This window comes from Mustela erminea, chromosome 13 (genome assembly GCF_009829155.1).
Source record: "Mustela erminea isolate mMusErm1 chromosome 13, mMusErm1.Pri, whole genome shotgun sequence".
NCBI lineage: Eukaryota > Metazoa > Chordata > Mammalia > Carnivora > Mustelidae > Mustela > Mustela erminea.
The window spans coordinates 75,068,858-75,088,516 of NC_045626.1; the positions used below are offsets into that span (position 1 = coordinate 75,068,858).

A 19,659-nucleotide genomic window follows, 5' to 3' on the forward strand; every position below is an offset into this window, starting at 1 on the left:
TTGCCAAGTGCTGTAAATGTGATTATCTTCAGAGAGAATTTATTGACTCCAGTATCAACGGCTTCCTGGCATTGCTACTTTCAGTGCTCATTCTTTTATTCTTCAGTGTGATTGTCATAATCACCATACTTTGGATGAAGATCAAACAGCTCGTTTTCATAATGAACTGCTACAAATAATGGCCAAGTGGGGGGCACAACAGCAACAACAAGGAAAGGTTTCTTTTGGCAGAGGTGGCAAAAATAAGAAATTGAAAACAATCTAAGTATTAATCAACCGGGTGGCGGGAGTTTTAAAATAATGCCGCTGGTCTACATATATTAATATGGAAAGATCTCCAAACGGCCTTATTGAAAGCAGATCCTGACACAGAGATGCTAGTGCAAGTAGTTTAATCTGGGAGATCCTGTAGTTCGCATCTCCAGATTGTCCTGGAAATATCATTTGTTGAGAGCTGCTCCTGGGAAGTTTAAATTCCTTGGCATTCCCTGGTCTGCCACAGAGGATGGCAGAGTAACCTTTAATAACCAGAGAATGCATTCAGGGGAGAGTTGCAGGTACTGACAATTGGAAACTGGACAGGCATGCATGGAAGTGGCAAGAATTGGAGCATTTGTATGGGTAGAACATGAACAGTGTGCTGCACGTGTTAGGAAGGAGGAAAGGAAGGGAGGGAGGGAGGGAGGCAGGGACTAGGGAGGAAGGAAGGAGGAAGGAAACAGCGGAGGGAGGCAGGAGGGAGAGATGAAAGGAAGGAGAGAAAAGGAAAGGGAAGGGAATAAAAAGGAAAGATAAGCTGCTTAAATTTATTTATTTATATAGAGAAAGGCCTGGAAGTTTGCAAAGCAAACTCCTGGTTGTTATGGCTTTGGGGGAGTGGAATGGAAGTAGGGGCAATGGAGAAGAGGAAGAATTATCAGATACTCTGTATACTTGTGTACTGCTTAGTTGTTTTACCGTGCAAATGTATTCACGTACAACTTCTGTAACTAAAAAAGAACAAAGAAAAGAAGACTGCATGTTATAGCTTCATTATAAAAAGAAATCCTTGCTGTCTAAGGACAGGCATAACTTTGTCCTTAGAATATGCTGCTGCATGTTTTTGCATGGCTAGTAGTTTAATTTGGTGGAGGAAAGGTAAGCATGCTTCTCATTTTATTATGATTATTATTATTGATTTTTTAAATACTATAAGCACACCATTTGGAGAATAGCATAACGATGTCAAAGAAGTCCTCCATGGTAATTGCTGTAATCTCTGTAACCACTATTATCTTGATGCCTCTTCTCAGAGCCGAGTTAGTGACATTCCTAATGTTTTTTGTTGAGAGAGCTACTTGTAGGCATATGAACTAGAACAAGTTTTTTTGGGAACAACTATGGTATTATATATATCAAAAGCCTTAAAACTGTGCATGCTCTTTGATATAAATTCTACTTAACAGGAAACCACATGAAGCAAAAATGTCTTTAGCCTAAAGATGTTTGTTTATTTATAAATAAATATCTATTTATAATATAATAGATAAAAATATTTATTTATAATTGTGAAACTATCCAAATAGGGAAGTGGTTGGTGGTCTACAAAATGTAGACAGATATGGGTTAGAATTTTGGCTCTTCTAATACTAACTTACTAGCTGAAGGTTCCTGGTCAACTAACAATTTATCTGACATAGATCTAGAGATGAAAATGAGAATCAAACACACACACATGCACACACACACAGAGGATTATAAATAAGTATCTACTCCCCTTGATTTGAAATGTTTGAGTGAGGAGAACCTGGGTGGCTCAGTGGGTTAAGTGTCTGCCTTCAGCTCAGGTCATGATCTCAGGGTCCTGGGATCGAGCCCCGCATAGGATTCTCTGCGCAGTGGGATGCCTGCTTCCCCCTCTCTGCCTGTTTGCCTCTCTGACTACTTGTGATCTCTGTCTGTCAAACAAATAAATCAAATATTTTTTTAAAAAAAGAAATATTTGAGTGAGATAATTCATGTAAAACATCTCAAAGAATGTTTGGCACATAGTAGGTCCTCAATAAAAAGTAGCTATTATTAAGAAAAGTATGGTTCATTCATAGGATAGAATATATGTGTGAAAAAAAATATGTGTGTAAGAGGATTTTAAATGGCATGGAAATGCTATTTATAAATCAAAAAGTAGGGTTCAAAATTCTTGAGTATGAGCTCAGCTACAGCGAGAGATTGAGAAGGAGAAAGGGGGAAAGATCAAGACAAAACATCCAGCTAGGAAGAGAGAATATATTAAAATACTTATCCCATGAATTAAACTAGGTGATATCGACTTTCTGTTCATGTTTTTCTCTAAATAGAATATATCTAAACTACTAAAGTCCTGGCCTTTTCACTGAGGCTCCTAAGAAGTCTTCCTTCTTTGGACAGAGGTATCTTTTATCATAACCCTGAGAAGGACTTCTAATGGAGATAGAATGCTTCCTAAATCTCAGTGGTATTACTAAGACCAACTTTTCAAATGTCAGATGTTATGGAGGGAAAGACATCTTTCTGGTGAGGCAGCTCCAATTGTTCAAAAGAAATGCTAGGAGAAGGTTGTGGGTATGAGCCATTAGTAGCAGCAGCTGGGAGTCAGGCAAACTGAACTAGTAAAATGATCACAGGAGATCTAGATAGGTCATCAGCAACATCTGCCTCAAAATGGTCAATGGAAATGAACCTCTCTCTATCCCGTCTCCCTTATGAGGAGCCAGGAGAGTAACATGAAGCCATCTAGTTGCTCAGATGCTTGACTTAGGTGGGAGATGTGGGAAAAAAGAGGCCCTCTTCCTAGAAAATGGGAGGCAGCATGGAGAAGAAGTTTAGAGGTTTCCTTCACTTTCTGGCATGGCCAGTGGCTGAGGAAGTGAAAGATAGGGGAGGGGGCATGAATGTAGTAGATGGAAGAGGCAGCCAGTATAGTTAGGTAGTTAGGGCATTGGTTACATTCAGCAAGCTAATAAATGGATTAGGCAAATAAGAAATATACAGAGAATAATGAGGCCTGGGTGTCTCAATGTTGGAGAAGGGAATTACGATTATGGAAACTGGAGCAGGCTAGAAAGAACCCTAAACTTGGAGTGCCTGGCTGGCTTGGTCAGTGGAGCATGCAACTCTTGATCTCAGGGTTGTATGTTTAAGCCCACATTGAGTATAGAGATTACTTAGAAAGAAAGGGCCCTAACATTCTGGTTGTACTAGAATTGAAAGTATCAGTGTGAACTCAATGTTTTTTTAAATACATATACACAGATAGATATAGAAACAGACATAGATGTATGGTGTGCATGTGGAGAGAAAGAAAGAAAGGGACAGAACAAGATCGATAGATAGCTAGATCTCTTAGCTGTGTCCTCTGAGAAGGCCTAGAAACAATGGCAGACCAGTAGTAATGAACACACTGAGTGCTCAGATCTTGGTTTCTAAATACCAAATACCGCAAGGAACCAGGACCTCTTAGACAAATGGCTGACTTCATTGTTGGGGCAAGAAAAGTACACCATGAGCCTGGACATATTGGTGTGCCAGAATGTAAAGAACAATGGAGGCATATAAAAAAGAAACAGGGACTGGATTGAAAGATCTTCCAATGGCCAGACTGGGACAGTCTGAGCATTGAAAGAATAATGGCAGTAGTGGCTTACAACCCACTGAAGGAAACAGGAATCCACAGATCCATAATGATTAAATGAATGAATAGGAAGATAGATAGATTGAAAGAGAGACAGACAGAGGTCTGGGATAGGGTCTGGGGATCTAAGCACTCAGCCATTGTCCCAGGAAATTCTGAAGTTAAGTGGTCCACAGACCATCCTCAGAAGAATCCTGACCTAGAAATTCAGAAAGTGGGGTGCCTGGGTGTCTCAGTTGGTTAAGTGTTAGACTCTTGGTTTCAGCTCCAGTCGTGATCTCAAAGTTGTAAGATTGAGCCTCATGTCCAGGCTTCATGCTCAGTGTGGAGTCTGCTTGTCTCTCTCCCGCTATGCCCTGTTCTCACTCTCTCTCAAATAAATAAACAAATGAAATCTTTTTTTAAAAAAAAAAAAGAAAGAAAGAAAGAAAAGGAAGTCAGAAAGCTGTGGCAATCTTCTCAGTCCTGACCTTAACTCCTTTCCTATCTCTCTGCTTTCCCAGGGTGACACTGTATGCTGAGTTCCTTCCCATGAAGGCCAGAGCTAAGTGCATTTTGCTGATTGAGGTAAGGAAGGTGGTCTGGGTTCCCCCAAGAGAGCCCAGTCTCTGGGCAAGAGATCCTCAGACATCCTGAGCCTCAGGATAAGGAAATGGGATTTTGTCGGGTTTGTTAATTTGAACTTTGTTGTTGTTGTTTTGGGTTTGCGGGGTTTATTTGCTATATGGATAAATTCTTCAACTTACCAAAACAATCCAGTCCCTTAAACTGGTGGCAGGCAGGTGGTATGTCATTCTTGGACTGGACATGGCTTTTATCTGAGAGTTGCAGCCAAACAACAGAGACTAGGGGACCAAAACTCCTGCTTCTTGTCGATAGCATCCCCCTCCACCCCTATGTGTATCTGGACTCACCTGCGTCTTGTGTGAGTGGTCACCTCTGTAGCTGCCTTAAAAGACCCTTGGTCCACCTAGTCCCTCTCAAGCCCTCTTTCTGCCAGGGTCTGATGACCCATTTTCTAATCATGATCTTGGAATCTCTCGGGGCAAGTATGTAACTGCCCCCATGACACCATGCAGTAGCAGTAGTGTTTACTTGTCCTTTCTGGACACCAATGTCCACAGTGATGACTATGATGCCACTCTCTAGTCACCACGACCATACTGACAATATTCATTACATTAACCCAACAGCCCAATTTACCACTCTGATTGCATCTATCCTTGACCAGTAAGGATGGTAGTCAGCTGGTCCACACTGGTATGGATGAACCAACTGTTTAAATATTGAGACTTTATCTGCGCCAGCAGAGCCTGGCCGCTGATTACCCCTCATCACCTGACACACCCTGTCCTCTCAGAGGACCCCCTAGAACTTCCCATGATCTAGCAACTAAAGAGTTAACTCCTGGCACAGTCATGGAGTGTGTGTGTGTGTGTGTGTGTGTGTGTTGGGAGCAGGGTGTGTATGACCAGTGTCTAGTATCTGTTCTGGTTGGTCGGTACTGTATCAATTTGTTAGACATCTTAGCCATCATCCCTGGTTGTAAGCAACAGAAATAGACTGGTTAATTTAAGCGAAAGGGGATTTAGGAAGGCTCTTATAGGCTCCCAGAACTGATGGGCAAGTTGAAGGACCAGGTTTGCCAATGGTTGTAGGGTCCCAGCAGGAACCAGCATACTCAAATTAGAGTAATCTGAAGAGGGTTTGGTAAAGGGACTACTTCTAAGTAGCCCCAGGGTGGAAGTTCCGGTTGCCAGGCAAAGGCAGGAAGTAGTTAGCAGTCCCGAGAGAGAGTTATATAACAAGGGCTGTTGGACAGGAGCTGTGCCCTTCTGCTGAGAGATGCAGCAAGCCCATGAGCATGCTGCAGAGAGGGAGCCAGAGTCCCACCTCTCTTACCTTCCTCCCCCCACCCTTTCCTGTAGGGCTCCCCATTGGCTGCGCCCAATGGGAAGCCAGAAGACAGAGAACCTATGGAAGCAGTGCACACAAAGAGCAAGGTAGGGAAAGATGGGGAGTGACTGGGAGAGGCACAGAAGATACTCAGTTCTGCAGGGAAGAAGCAATTGTGACAAGGATACTAGGGCCCTAGTGGGCAAGAGAGGTGGATGTCAGTAGATAAAAACCAATGTGTCCATCACCATATTGACCTTACACAAGGTGGTATAGGTCTCCTTAACCGGAGCTACCACACTGTACACTCCAGTGGGTACCACGCCAATATTAGACCATGTGCATGGCACCCTCGGGAGATGGACAACATAGTGGCCCTGGCCGAACCATATGGACCACAAGAAAAGTGGTGGTCATTCCAACTTTGCAGACCCCAAGGACCTCTTACCCAATTGAGAGTGTCGTCTATCATGTCGCTGACATTGCTCATGCGTTGACCATGCTGCTCCCATCACTGATCCCATTTTCCCATCTCAGGTCTTCTGGGCCATCGGGACAGTGTTCGAGGTCATCCTGGCTGTGTTTGTGATGCCCAGCCTGGGCTGGCGCTGGCTACTCATCCTCTCAGCTGTCCCGCTGCTCCTCTTTGCAGTCTTGTGTTTTGTAGGTATCCTTTAAGACATCTCAAACTTTGCCCTCTTGGCCTTCTGCTGTTCACTATATTTTGGTGGGGAGAAGGTGGAGGAGGACACCGTCCCATAAGGAGTATTTTTAAGATGTTTTTTTGGGGAGGTGGGCTTTGACAGCAACACCAATTAATAATAATTATAACAACAGCAGCAATCATAACTACAAGAACCCATCCCATTCCATTCCTCTGGGTCCAGAGACCCCACCCTTAAAGACTCCACACCTAGATGAGAGTATGTGGCTGGGACCCAGTGTTCTGTGCCACGCTAACCTGTCACTCCTGTCCCCACAGTGGCTGCCAGAGAGCGCAAGGTACGATGTGTTGTCTGGGAATCAGGAAAAGGCCATCGCCACCTTAAAGAGGATAGCAACTGAAAATGGAGCCCCCATGCCACTGGGGAAACTGATCATCTCCAGACAGGTCCGTGCCTGGCCCACTGTCTGTAGCGTGTGTGTTCGTGCACCTGCATGGGAATGTGTACATGGGTGAAGTGGGGTAAATCCTGAGACACACCAAAAGAGCAGAAGCAGTAAGCAGACCAATTCTCCAAAAGCCAATTTTCCTGAATTTACTTGGGAATATATCTTTTTACCAAAAACATGTTTCAGGGATCCTTCTTTTTTAATATATGTAGTAAATAGGAATATATTTTTCCTAATATACATTAATATATTTATTTCCTCAATATGTCCTCTTTATAAATATATTAATGAGCCTATTTTAAAATATATTCAACAAAAACAAACATTCTCAAATATATTCAATTACCATTTGAAGAGTGTTATCTTTTCATTCAAGAGTATACTAAAAAATACATTTTTATTCATGAAAGCAATATTCACAGGTAGACTAAACCACCTATAGTCTATAATCTGTTTTTATATGTTTAAATAAGCAAGCATTTCTCAAACTAAGAAAAATATATTTGTTAAATATATCTAAGGAGAATATAATCACAAAGAATACACTTAAAAAAAGTATATGCTTTTATTAAAGATTTTATTTATTTATTTGTCAGAGAGAGAGAGAGCAGGGGGAGCAGCAGGCAGAAGGAGAAGCAGGTTCCCCGCTGAGCAGGAAACCCGAAGTGGGACTCGATCCCAGAACCCTAGGATTATGACTGGAGTCAAAGGTAGATGCTTAACCAATAAGCCACCCAGGCTCTATGAGGCATCCCCCATAGAGTATACTCTTAAAAAGAATATTGTAGCATAGCTCAGTCTGTTAAGTATCTGCCTTCAGCTCAACTCAGTGGGGAGCCTACCTCACCCTCTTCCTCTCTCCCATTGTCCCTCCCCCTGTTCAGGCTCTCTCTCTGTCTCTCAAATAAAGAAATAAAATCTTAAAAAAAATTATAGAGCAAAAATTTGATAAATTAGCAAATTATATGAAATTGGCAAGTGGGACATTCAACTAATCAATCTTTCGGCACATTGGCTTCTGGTGAATTGATTTTCAGCACAAGAGTGTTTGCCATATTAACCTAGAGCTGGCTTAGGCAGGGCATGAAATGGTTAGACACAGCTTGGACAGACTGTGTCTGCTCCCCAGGTCCATGGGACTACCTGAGAGTCCTCAGGGCAGGGAGTCTGCTTCCTGGCTCCAGGATTTCAGGCTGGGGTTGGGGGTTGCAGGATGTCTCCCTCCTTGGGGAATCAAGCCTGCAAACATTGGTGGGTCCTGGCTAGAGGGCCTCACCGGGCTGGGCGACTTGGTGCTATGGGATTGAGTGCTGGGTTCTTGGATCCTGAGCATGCAGCCCACCAGCAGCCTCCCTCCCAGCCGTGGGTGTTCACCAGTCCCCGGCCATGGTCAGCGCTGCTGGAGGAGACGAGAGCAAACAGCATGTCCTTGTCTTGAAACAGGAAGACCGAGGCAGAATGAGGGACCTTTTCACGCCCCATTTTAGATGGACAACCTTGTTGCTGTGGTTTATATGGTAAGAGCTGCTTCTTGACCTCTTGACACTTTGATCCCCTTCACCCGGGCCCTGTTTTGGGTTCTGTTTTTATGCAATGCACAGAGAACTCTTTGAGCTTAGGCAACATTTACAAAATTCGGTGGTTTGAACATCACTTTCCTGATCTCTGCCTTACCCAGGTATAACCTGTACTACTATTTTCTTAGCCTTTTTCTTTAATTGGACTCACTTCCGACTCAGATAAATGTCTTATTTTTTATTAAGTTATGAATTTTATTTCCAATATAGATCACATACAATGTTACGTTAGTTTCAGGTATACAATACAGTGATTCAGCAAGTTTATCCAGTACTCGGTGCTCGTCATGATCAGTGTATCCTTAATCCCCATCACCTGTTTAATCCATCCCCTGACCCAGCTCTCCTCTGGCAACCATCAGTTTGCTCTAATAGTTAATGGCCTGTTTTTTGGTTTGTCCCTTTTTCTTTTCCTTCGTTTTTTTCCTTAAATTCCACGTATGAGTGAAATCATACGGTATTTGTCTTTCTCTGACTGACTTATTTCACTTAGCTCCATCAATGTCATTACAAATGGCAAGATTTCATTCTTTTTATGGAAGAATAATATTCCATTGTATATCTATGTGTGTATATAAATGTGTGTGTGTGTGTGTGTGTGTATCACATCTTCTTTTCCATTCATCTGTCAATGGACATGGGCTGCTTCCATAATTTGGCTATTATAAATAATGCTGTAATAAACATAGGGGCACATATATCCTTTTGAATTAGTGTTTTTGTACCCTTTGGGTAAATAGCCAGTAATGCACTTACTGGATCATAGGGTAGTTGTATTTTTAAGTTTTTGAGGACCCTCCATACTGTTTTCCAGAGCGTCTGTACCACTCTGCATTCCCACCATTAGTGCACAAGGGTTCAGATAAATGTCTATCAAGAGGCAATTTTATATGTCTGCTTTAAAGGGAAAAAACCTTAACTGCAGGCCATATATTTTTAAGAGATATACAGGAAAACGTAGCTAGATTTATGATCTGCCGAGGGAGGAGACAAGATGGCAGAGAAGTAGGAGGCGCTGTTTCAACCTGTCCCCTAAAGTGAGCTGATTACCTCCCAAAGAACTCTGATCACCCATGAAATCAGCCTGAGATTAGAATTATGGATTGATGATCTGTCGAGGCACTGAGCTGCTGTATTTAATAGAGAGACGCAGAAAGAACGTAGGTGTCAAGGACACATTCATTAGCAAGTAAGTGAGAGGAAACTGTCAAAATACAGTTGACCTTGAACAGTGCAGAAAGGGGGTTAAAGGCACAGACCCTTGAGTAGTCGAAAATCTTTTGACTCCCCCAAAACTGAACTAATAGCCTCCTATTGACCAGAAGCCTTGCTGGCAATATAAACAGTCAACGAACACATATTTTATATGCTGTATGTATTATATATTATATCTTAAAGTAGGCTAGAGAAAAAGAAAATATTATTAAAATCACCTGGAAGAGAAAATGCACTTGCAGTGGTGTACTGTATTTGTTGGAAAAAATCCCTTTATAAGTGGCCTGTGTGGTTCAAAGCCATGCTGTCCCAGGGTTGACTGTGATTGAAAGGAAACGTAAAATGGGATTTTTGTCACAACTGAGATTTAATATTGCCATATTGCCTTGGGTACCAGCAGCGGCATGGAGCCTGCCATATTTGGGGAACCGTTGATTTGGTCAACACAGGCATCCTTAGAACTTTCAGTCCTGATCCTGGTCCGTCTTCCTTAAATAACAGCCATTGGCGATGTGTGGATGTGGGCAGGATGGAAGGGAGGGATTTGTAATGGGTAATCCCCTGAAAATCCACAACTAGTTAAATCTCAGCTATTCTTTGAACCTTCTTCTACCAAATCGTGTACACAGCATGAACAGTGTGCAGAAGGGACCTGGCTAACACTCTGCATTCTGGTTTAACCTGTGCTCACTTTTTCCCACGTACCTTTGAGTAGAGGGGCTAAATAGCAGGGGATTGTCCTGAAAAGTGGTCAGTTGCAGGGAAGTGGAAGGGAAAGCTTTGATAATATATAGAACTGGGCTTTAGCTCTGTCCCTGCATTCCTACGAACTGAACCAGGCATTTATTAAACACCTGCTGTGTGCCCAACACAAGCGTAGAGTCTGTAGGGTTTTTTAAAAAGGGAGTGGGGATGAGAGTTGAGAGTATCTGTCTTTGCAGGCAAGTGATTCAGTTGGGCCAACAACTACCCAAATAATGAAGTGGTTAATTGGAGACTAATTTTTGCACACTATAGACATTGCTAAACTTGCTAGCCCATATTGCAATGCAAGGAAATTAATCACTGCTATCTGGTTATGACAGTTCCCACATAACTGTACTACAGGATAAGAATGTTCTGGTCCTACACACTTGAGTGTTCTAGTTCCTCGGACAATCAGGAATTAATCAACTGTTTCATTCTGATCTGAAATTTTAGGGAAGTCTACAGAATCTGCACTTATACGGGCCACACAGCAAGTGTTTAGTAAATGCTTGGTGAGTTGATTCAGCTCTCAGGAGTTCAAGGGAAGAGCTGGAGCCCACTTCTTAATATTATCAAAGCTTTCCCCTCTTCTTCTCTCTTCATGTTGACCAAATTGGCCCAGAAGTCCTGATTGATGTCATTCATGACTGTGTTCTTCCAAATATTGGTACCCCAAAGTTGTTTTCCCTATTGCCAGTTGAATAAACAGCCTTGGGTGTTTTCTGTGATACAATACAGTTCTTAGTCTTTCAAAGGACACAAGATCATGTCCCTTCATCACATTGCTATGCTTTGTACCTGCCATTTTCCTTCTCAAGGGCCCCAAGAAAGCCCCCAAATGTCCACTGTCGCCCATGCCCAAAGACTGGTCCTCACTGCTATAGAAGCAAGTCCCTCCTGAGGGGTTGGGGAGAGGGGACTTGCATGTCTCCCATCATTTCTTGTTATCTTCTTGCTTTCTTCCTGGCAGGTTTTCCAATGCATTTTCTTACTACGGATTAGTTCTGCTCACCACTGAGCTCTTTCAGGCAGGAGATGTCTGCAGCAGTGAGTATCAGACCACCCTCCTCCCCTCTACACAGTTAGATACGCATACCCACCCCAGATTCCACCGCTCCTGAGCTTGGCCTTGCACAGATGCCCATGACTTTACCCTGCTGACTCCCGGGAGAAATTCTCTGCCAAATCTGAGCATAGAAGACCTGGACTGTGGTCCCCAAGAAACTCTGTGGAAAACCAAATAATCCTGAAGTGACATTGCAGCAGAGTCATATCTTATGTCACCTAAAGGACGCGGTACTGTGTTTGATGCCCATGACCCTATGCAGCTGTTCTCACGTGCATAAGAAGTCTGAGAACCAGGTTGGATCTCAACCCTAGCCACACAACAGTATCACCTGGAGCAGTTTTACTTTTTTATTTTTTAAAGATTTTATTTATTTATTTGAGAGCATAAGCATGCATGTGAGGGAGCACATGAGCAAGGGAGGAGGGGGGCAGAGAGAGAGGAAGAAGCAGACTCCCTGCTGAGCAGGGAACCCCATGCGGGGCTGGATCCCAGAAATCCAGAATCATGACCTGAGCTGAAGGCAGATTCTCTTGTACAGCCAGAGTTGGGAACCGCTGGACAAAAGGAACAAAACAGAAAGCAAAGTCTCTATGCAGATGTCTGGGCTTTCGAACCATTCTATTTCCAAGAACAGGTTCTTAGCATTGAACCTGGGGTGGAGGATAAAGGGATCAAGTTCCTGCTTATGTTTGGGATTTTCCCAGTTATCTTTTTCATAAGCCTCTGTAATCTTAGTTAATAGTTCGGTTTATTGGTATAAAGATTTAATGAGCTAGTGACTCAGCTGCAGATTTGGGGTTTGGTATTGAGAGAGTATAAATTGCATGCCCCTATCAGGGGACCCACTGAAGCAAAGCAGAGGATCCAGGGGAATGTTACAAAGCAGGGATTGGCAAACTTTTTCTATAAAGGGCCGGATAGTTAATATTTTAGGCTTTGGGAGCTATACCCCTCTGCCGTTGGAGCAGGAAAGTAGCCGTGGATAACAGGTTAGTGAACAAACATTGCTGGTGTTCTGACAAAACCTTTTTTGTGAATACATATCTGGACGGCATATCATTTCCGTGTCATGAAGCACTATTCCTCTTTGATTTTTTTTTTAAGTTTTTAAAATTTATTTGACAGAAAGACACAGTGAGAGAGGAAACACAAGCAGACAAGCAGGCAGAGCGGGAGGGGGAGAAGCAGGCTATCTGCTGAGCAGGGAGCCCGAAGCGGGGCTCGATCCCAGGACCCTGAGATCTTGACCTGAGCTGAAGGCAGACACTTAATGACTGAGCCACCCAGGCTCTCCTCCTCTTTGATTGTGAAAAATCATTTTAAAATGTAAAACCCACTCTTAGCATGCAGGCCAGGAAGAAACAGGCAGGAGACCAGATGTCAAATCTGCAGGTGATAGTTTACCAACTCATGTTTAAAGCTCTCTCTTATACCTGAGTGAGAAAATGAATGAGCTCGTAGTTGAAAATCAGAGCCTCAGTTCTAGCACCAGTAGTTATGAGACCTTGGACAAGTCATTCATTTGATATTTTCTATATGCTGATCTAAGTGTTGAGCTATATCAGTGAACACAAAGGACACATGTCCCTACCATGTAAGCTCATGTTTTGGTGGGGAAACAGAAAAAGAGGGAAAGTAACATAATAAGTAAGTAAATAACATAGTGTGTTGGAAGGTGATAGGTGCATCAAAGAAAAAAATTAAGAAAAGGTAAACTCCTGCCTCTCCTTCAAATATGCAATGAACAGATGTCAAAGATTTTATTTTATTTAACCCCTCAATTACTAAATGAACCAGTTAAGAACTGTGAAAAGCCCAAGGATTTATCTTTTTATAAGCTAACGATTTAGCCTTCCATAGCTTCCACAGATGCCTGCAAAAGACACACAACACTCCTGGGTCAGAGACAAAGGACTTTGTTACTCATAATAATAGCAGTGGCTGAAGTATCAGTACTTCCTTACACCAGCAAGGAGCTCCTGTTCCCAGAGGGTGATGTGAAGAGGGGAGACCACAGCTGCAGAAGCTGAATTATGTTATAAGAGAGCATCTCAGACCTTAGGGCACCTCACTCTCTTCTACTGGATGGTAAAGGTTTAAAGCAGGTCAAGCCTGTTCTTGCCCTGTGGGGAGACACTATGTCATCGAAGGCTATAAGCAAACCTGCCCCTTGCTCCAAAGGTAGACACTTCCTGTCAAAGTTGTTGGTTGAACCAAGATCCTTGAAAAGATAGTTCAGAACAAAGACCTTTAGTGTCTTTGCTTATAAAACATGCAGAAATGTCAGCAACTCATGGAGAATTGTCTCCTAATGGCTGGAAGAGGTTTCAACTAGTTCAAAGGAGAATACAAAAGAATACATGTATGTAGGCAATCAGAAATCCTGAAAAGCCTTTACAATGAGGGCAAAACTGGTTAGAATGCAATTTTCATTTTGATGGACAAGAATCATTTGCATTAATGTCAATATTCTATAATGTGCATAGCTCACAGATAATGAAAGTTGATACAACTTGTAAGGGTGCACCAGACAAAGCATTTTGCCCATTTCAAAGTCTTTCATGCTATTTCTTAACAAATGTATGGGGAAAAAAGATAGTGAAGCAGGATAAGGGAGGACAGAAATGTGAGGCAGAATAAAGGGCAGTGATTAAGTTGAATTTTTAAATGGAGTGGTCAGAATGGCTTCCATGAAGTGAGATTTAAAGAAAGACATGAAAAAAAAAATAAAGACATGAACAATGTGAGATTAGTCATAGGGATATATAACTAGCAATCCAGGAAGAGGCAGCAGCCAGTGCAAAGGTCCTGAGGCAGGGGTGTTGAAGGAACAGCAAGAAGACCAGTGTAGCTGGTCAAGGGAGAGAGATGGAGAGAGCAGAGCAAAGGAGAGAGATTGAAGGTGGGATCAAGGAATGGCCAGATAATATAGGTGGGGATCATAGAGGCCTCCCTGGAGTTTGTCTGCCACCTAGAGTCTGTCTGCCACAAAAACACCTGGTATGTGCCAGCTTTGGGCTAAGTACATTCATATGCACAGGCTGAGTTCAGGCTCCCAACTACTTTACCCAGTGGTTTTATTAGCTCCAGGTTTATGAAGAAACTGAGACTCAGAGAGATTAAAGCTGAGGTCTGCTGGTTGGGGTTCAGACCTGAATCTGTCTGACTCCAGAGCCTGGGATCTTTCCATGGTATCCCGTGGAAACATACCCAGGGAAGGAGGTACAGGAGCAGGAGGGTATGATTCAAGGTTCTATACATGGCTCTTCTTTCTCCCATCTCCCACCTCCCAGTCTCCAGCCAGAAGAAGGCAGTGGAAGCAAAATGCAGCCTGGCCTGTGAGTACCTGAGTGAGGAGGATTACATGGACCTGCTGTGGACGACCCTCTCTGAGTTCCCAGGTGAGGAACCTGTGCAAGGTGGGGCTAGGGCAGCCAAGCCTGTGAACGTGGCAGCTGGTCCTGTGGTGGTTCCAGCTGGTGCTGTCTGGAAGCAAATCCCCTTTCCAGGGGAGCTGGAGATTGTTTTTTTTTCAACACTTAGCTACAAGTTGAAAAGAACTCTGAAGGCTCCTCTTCTTGAAGGCTAGCAAATTAAGCCGTCCATTGTCACATTCATTGGCAGAAGACACAAGACTTCCTGGGTCAGAAACAAAGGCTACTATGCATGGCACAGCAAGCAACAGGAATAGTATATTAGTGTCAGCTCCCCTTGCTCCCAAATCTCACAGGGATGATGACAAAGGGTCCAGGTGGATGCTGCACATGCAATGAAGTAGTGGGTACAGCTATTGGGCTCTAACTCTTGTCCTACGACAAGAACTAGCTCACCCAAATGCATGCAAATGCTGATAATGGATGATGGTCGCTCCCTGAGGAATTACCTGAGTATTCCCTTCCAGGTATCTGATTGATCTACTACTCCCTATATTTTTGACCCTGTATTCCAGTTTTCCTTGCCTTCCCAACATATTTCTCAATCCCCTTTTCACTTTGCTTCCCTGAGGCATCCCAGGCTTGGGGAAATCAAATCTTCTGTAGTGGGTTCCCAGAAATCTGCCCAGCTTTTGTCCAGAGAGAGACATCATCTTTATTATATTGGACAGTAAACAGAACTGCCCTTTGCTCTGGAAGGAGACAGTATCTCTCTCTTCCAAGGTTGTTGACTATCCAAATGAAAGGACAGCCTGGAACAAAGGCTTCCTGGAACAAATTGCTTCTGCATGCAAGAAATACAAGAGACCCATGGAGAATTGTCCCCCATCAGCACTCACACTGGAAGGATCAGTGGGGCATAAAAAAATCCAAAGTTGCACATAGAGTGAAGGTGATCTATCTTTTTCCTTTAAGAAACCGAGTAATTATTACAACAATGGTAGTATTTAGTATTTATTGAGTGCTTACTCAACAAATGAGTGTGTATTTGGTTCTATTCTCTATACAATGAGTGTATGTTTGGTTCTATGCTCAGTGTTTTATAGATATATCTCATTTCATCCTGTGAAGTACATGATTATCCCCCATTTTACAACTGAAAAAACTAAGGCATAGAAAGGGGTAGCAAAAACTGTTCCTAAACTTTCAGGTGCCAGTCTCTGTATCTTTGTGCCTGAGGGCTAACTCAAGAGGAATGGAAAGCCTCGGAATCTAAAAGCACCCCAGGGAGTTGAGAGTGCCAAGGAGTTAAAACCTGGGAGCTGCCTTTGAATAATAAATGCAGGAGTTAGTGGTGTACAAATACCCCAGCTTCCTCACTCCTTAGGCAGGAGAATGCTAAGACACATTTTCCACACTGGGTCCCAGAACTCCCCAGTGGAATCTGAGAGTAACTGCCCACAGTGGTAACTGTCTTGACAGGCTCTCTTGCCTTCCCTTCCCTATCTTGTTCTCCTACCCTCCCACTGGTGCTTCTTTGGGTTACCTCTCAAGTAAACACTTGTACTTGGACCCTTGTCCACGGTCTGCTTCTGGGAGAGCTCAGCTAAAACACTCAGTGTCCTTCACCTGGCAGAGCTAAGAGTTGGGATCCCACCCCAGAGCCCAGAGTCTTCATTCCTGTATGATCCTGTCTATCTTTTTCTTAAAACCCTTTCCCTATAGGCTCAGTGGGTAAGACTAGGGACATGGAATTAGACACCACGTTGCCAATAACCATTTCCATGACTTTGGGCACTCACCATGATTTTCCAACAATTTTCATGATGTTATCTTTCTGAAACTCAGATATTCTTATTTGTTACATTTATGATTTGTTGTGTCTGTTCCCTGACACATCCCGAGGCTCCTAGAATAGTTCCTTTTTAATTTATTAAAAAGTTTAATTTAATTTAAAAATCAGTTCCACTTAATTTTTTGACTGAAGAAGTGTGGGAAATTAACAGCATTTATTTTAGGGGGTTGCTTTTGATGATTAAGCAAGATAATAGATGCAAAAGTGTTGAGCCCAGAGTTAATTATTATTAATAAAAACCACCATACTATACTGCCTCTACTGAAGTAGGGAGTCTTATTTTATTGAGCCCCATTTTACCAGTGAAGTAACTAAGGCTCTGAAAAGGCAAGGGACAAACCCAAGACCACAGGACAAGTCAGAGACAGGTCTGATTCCCATCCCTGGTGTCCCGTGCCTGGATCCAATGAATCCTACATCCCTTGACGCCTATTTCGTTATCTGTTGCTATGCAACAAATTATCCCATATTTTAGTGGCTTCAAATAACATATTTATTACTTACAGTTTCTGTGGGTCAGGAAGCTGGGCATAGCCTACCTGGGTCCTCTGCTTTGGCGTAACCGACAAGATGACAATGGCGGTGTTGGCCCAACATTCGTAGTCACATCTGGAAGTTCAGCGGGAGCGGGGTCTGTTTCCACGCTCACTCACGTGCTTGCTGGCAAGATTCAATGCCTCCAAGGGCTGTTGGCCTGAGGACCTCAGTTCCTCACTGGCTGTTGGCCAGAGGCCACTTATAGGCCACTGCCTAAGAAGAGTCAGGGGGACAGAGAATGCTAGGAAAACAGAAGCCACATTCTTTTATAACTTCATCTCAGAAGTGACCTCTAGTGTTTTTCTGTATTCTAGTCTTTAGAAGAGACTCCCTAGGTCCAGCCTGCTCTCAGGGGCAGGGAATTCTTTTAGGATTTTATTTATTTATTTTACAGAGAGAGATCACAAGTAGGCAGAGAGGCAGGCAGAGAGAAGGGGGGAAGCAGGCTCCCTGCTGAGCAGAGAGCCTGATGCAAGGCTTGATCCCAGGACCCTGAGATGATGACCTGAGCCGAAGGCAGAGGCTTCACCAACACTGAACCAGCCAGGCACTCCAGGGGCAGGGAATTCTATGGGGTGTGAATACCAGGAGGTGGGGGCTGCTGGGCGCCATATTGGAAGCTGCCTGCTATAGTGTCCCTGCTCTCTCCCAGGTGTCCTTGTGACTCTGTGGATCATCGATCGCCTGGGCCGCAAGAAGACCATGGCCCTGTGCTTCGTCATCTTCTCCCTCTGCAGCCTCCTGCTGTTCATCTGTGTTGGAAGGTGGGTCAAGAGACTGGCTCTCTCCGACCAGCAGGCTCACGTCTCAGGTCATAGTCAGTGGCTCTTTGGGCCTGTAAGCTGTGGGCTGCACTCCTGTCAGTGATCTGAGAGATCACCCCCTGCCCCAGCCCCTCACTGGGACTGAGACTCTTGACCACAAGATCAGACTCAATTTGGGGCCTCTGAAGGGGGTAGGGCTGGGAGGTTTTGCTCCAACACCGTCACATTTAGACTTTTGACATTGTCTCCCAGTGAGATCATGGGTACAACTGTTTATGTATGGTTTAAAAGCATTCCTTTGTTTAAGGGAAATACTTCAAGGTCCTGTTGTATAATCCCTTTTCTGGCATTTCTTTATTTTTCCATCTATCAAGGACCTCAAAATATGGAAGGGGCTTGTGTCTCTCTTGACCTCAGAGAGGCTCCAGACCAAAGCTGATGAGGACTGTGTGGAAGGTCTGGAGAGGAAGCTTAGACCCTGACATGTTGGTGTTCTTAGGCATTTTGGGGAACCACGGAACAGGGGGTCAGGGACCAGGATTATCCTAAAAATAATGCATAGAAGTTTACTGTCCCTGGCTCAGCTGGCTCCTGACTCTATCAGGTCCCGTCTAGGTTTTCAATGATTTGTATCACTTCTCTCTGACCTTGCAACCAACCTGGGCACCACAGATGTTTGCAGCTCTTAGCCCGGAACTTCAGAGAATAATAAACTTATAAAGGCAGGACTTTCGAGAAGGCACCAGGATTGTGTGTCTGTGTGGATGTGTTGGGTGGGGGTGGGCTGTGCCAATTTCTAGGTTATAAATTCTGCCTGGGCAGATAGGACTTTGCTGAAACAAGCTGACAGGGAAAAAAAAAAAAAGTGATCATCTTCTTTTTTTATTTCTCTCCCTAGAAACATGCTCACTCTGTTACTCTTCATTGCAAGAGCGTTTATTTCTGGAGGCTTCCAGGCAGCTTATGTTTACACACCTGAGGTAAGAGGGGTGCCTGGGAACAGCTGGGAAGGGGAAGGAGTGAGCTCTGCCTCCAGAAACACCCAGCCTGGGCTCCTCAGAATGGGATTTGTCCAGGAGTCTGTCTGAGTAGTGACTGTGAAGCTCTTCATTCCTGCAGGCTATCTTCCAGTTGTTTTGTTTTTTGTTTTTTTCATTTTTTTTTTTTGCTTCTTATAAAATCTGATGTCCAATGTAAAAGTTCCAAATGGTATCGAACTGCATAAAACCAAAAATTAAAGGGCCCCATGGTCCCCCTTCCTAGACACCACCTTTCTGAATAGTTCAGTGTTTTCTAGGCACATACTGATTTATGTTAGTGCAGGTACCGAACTGGAGAAGTGAACAACTATTTCCTAATAAAGAAACTAATTGCAATGGTGTGGGACAAGACTTAGGGAAACAAAAAAACAATAAAGCAGTGCCCCAGAGCTTGCAATAGGGGTGGAGGTGGCTGGGGACACAGCTGTCACCCGAAGCCATTGGGATGAGGAGAGGGGAGTGTTCCAGAGTTCCAGGAGAGAGATGTAGAGAGAAGTTGTGGTCCTTAGTTGAGGGACACATGTGGCCTGAGGCAACCTGGAAGGGAAGGAGCAGGAGAATAAATACCCAGACCTCTCTCTCTTCTACCTCCTTCCCATCTCCCACTGGGGCTCCCATCTTCCCAACCAGAAGCCAGAGGGCCAGGAGCCCTTAACGATCCACATAGGCCAGGCCCAGGGCAGGGAATGAGGTAGGGAATTTTGGAGGAGAAGATTGAAGACAGTGCGCACAAGACACGTGGATCTACTTTGTTGTTTCCAACCCTTGCTCTACTATGCTATGAAGTAAACAGTATATACTATATATGGTATATCCTACATAT

The 19,659-nt window shown here is 43.7% G+C and overlaps 1 protein-coding gene across 1 annotated transcript in view; it reads left to right on the forward strand.

The window, feature by feature from the left end:
- The window catches only part of SVOP (SV2 related protein), a 74,391-nt gene that overhangs the window by 48,960 nt on the left and 5,772 nt on the right, over positions 1–19,659 (forward strand). The window contains exons 7-14 of the mRNA XM_032310935.1: positions 4,153–4,216; positions 6,083–6,208; positions 6,528–6,656; positions 8,102–8,175; positions 11,168–11,244; positions 14,560–14,667; positions 17,685–17,796; positions 18,695–18,776. Of these exons, the coding sequence (XP_032166826.1) occupies positions 4,153–4,216; positions 6,083–6,208; positions 6,528–6,656; positions 8,102–8,175; positions 11,168–11,244; positions 14,560–14,667; positions 17,685–17,796; positions 18,695–18,776 (772 nt within the window). The remainder of the gene's footprint in view (positions 1–4,152; positions 4,217–6,082; positions 6,209–6,527; positions 6,657–8,101; positions 8,176–11,167; positions 11,245–14,559; positions 14,668–17,684; positions 17,797–18,694; positions 18,777–19,659) is intronic.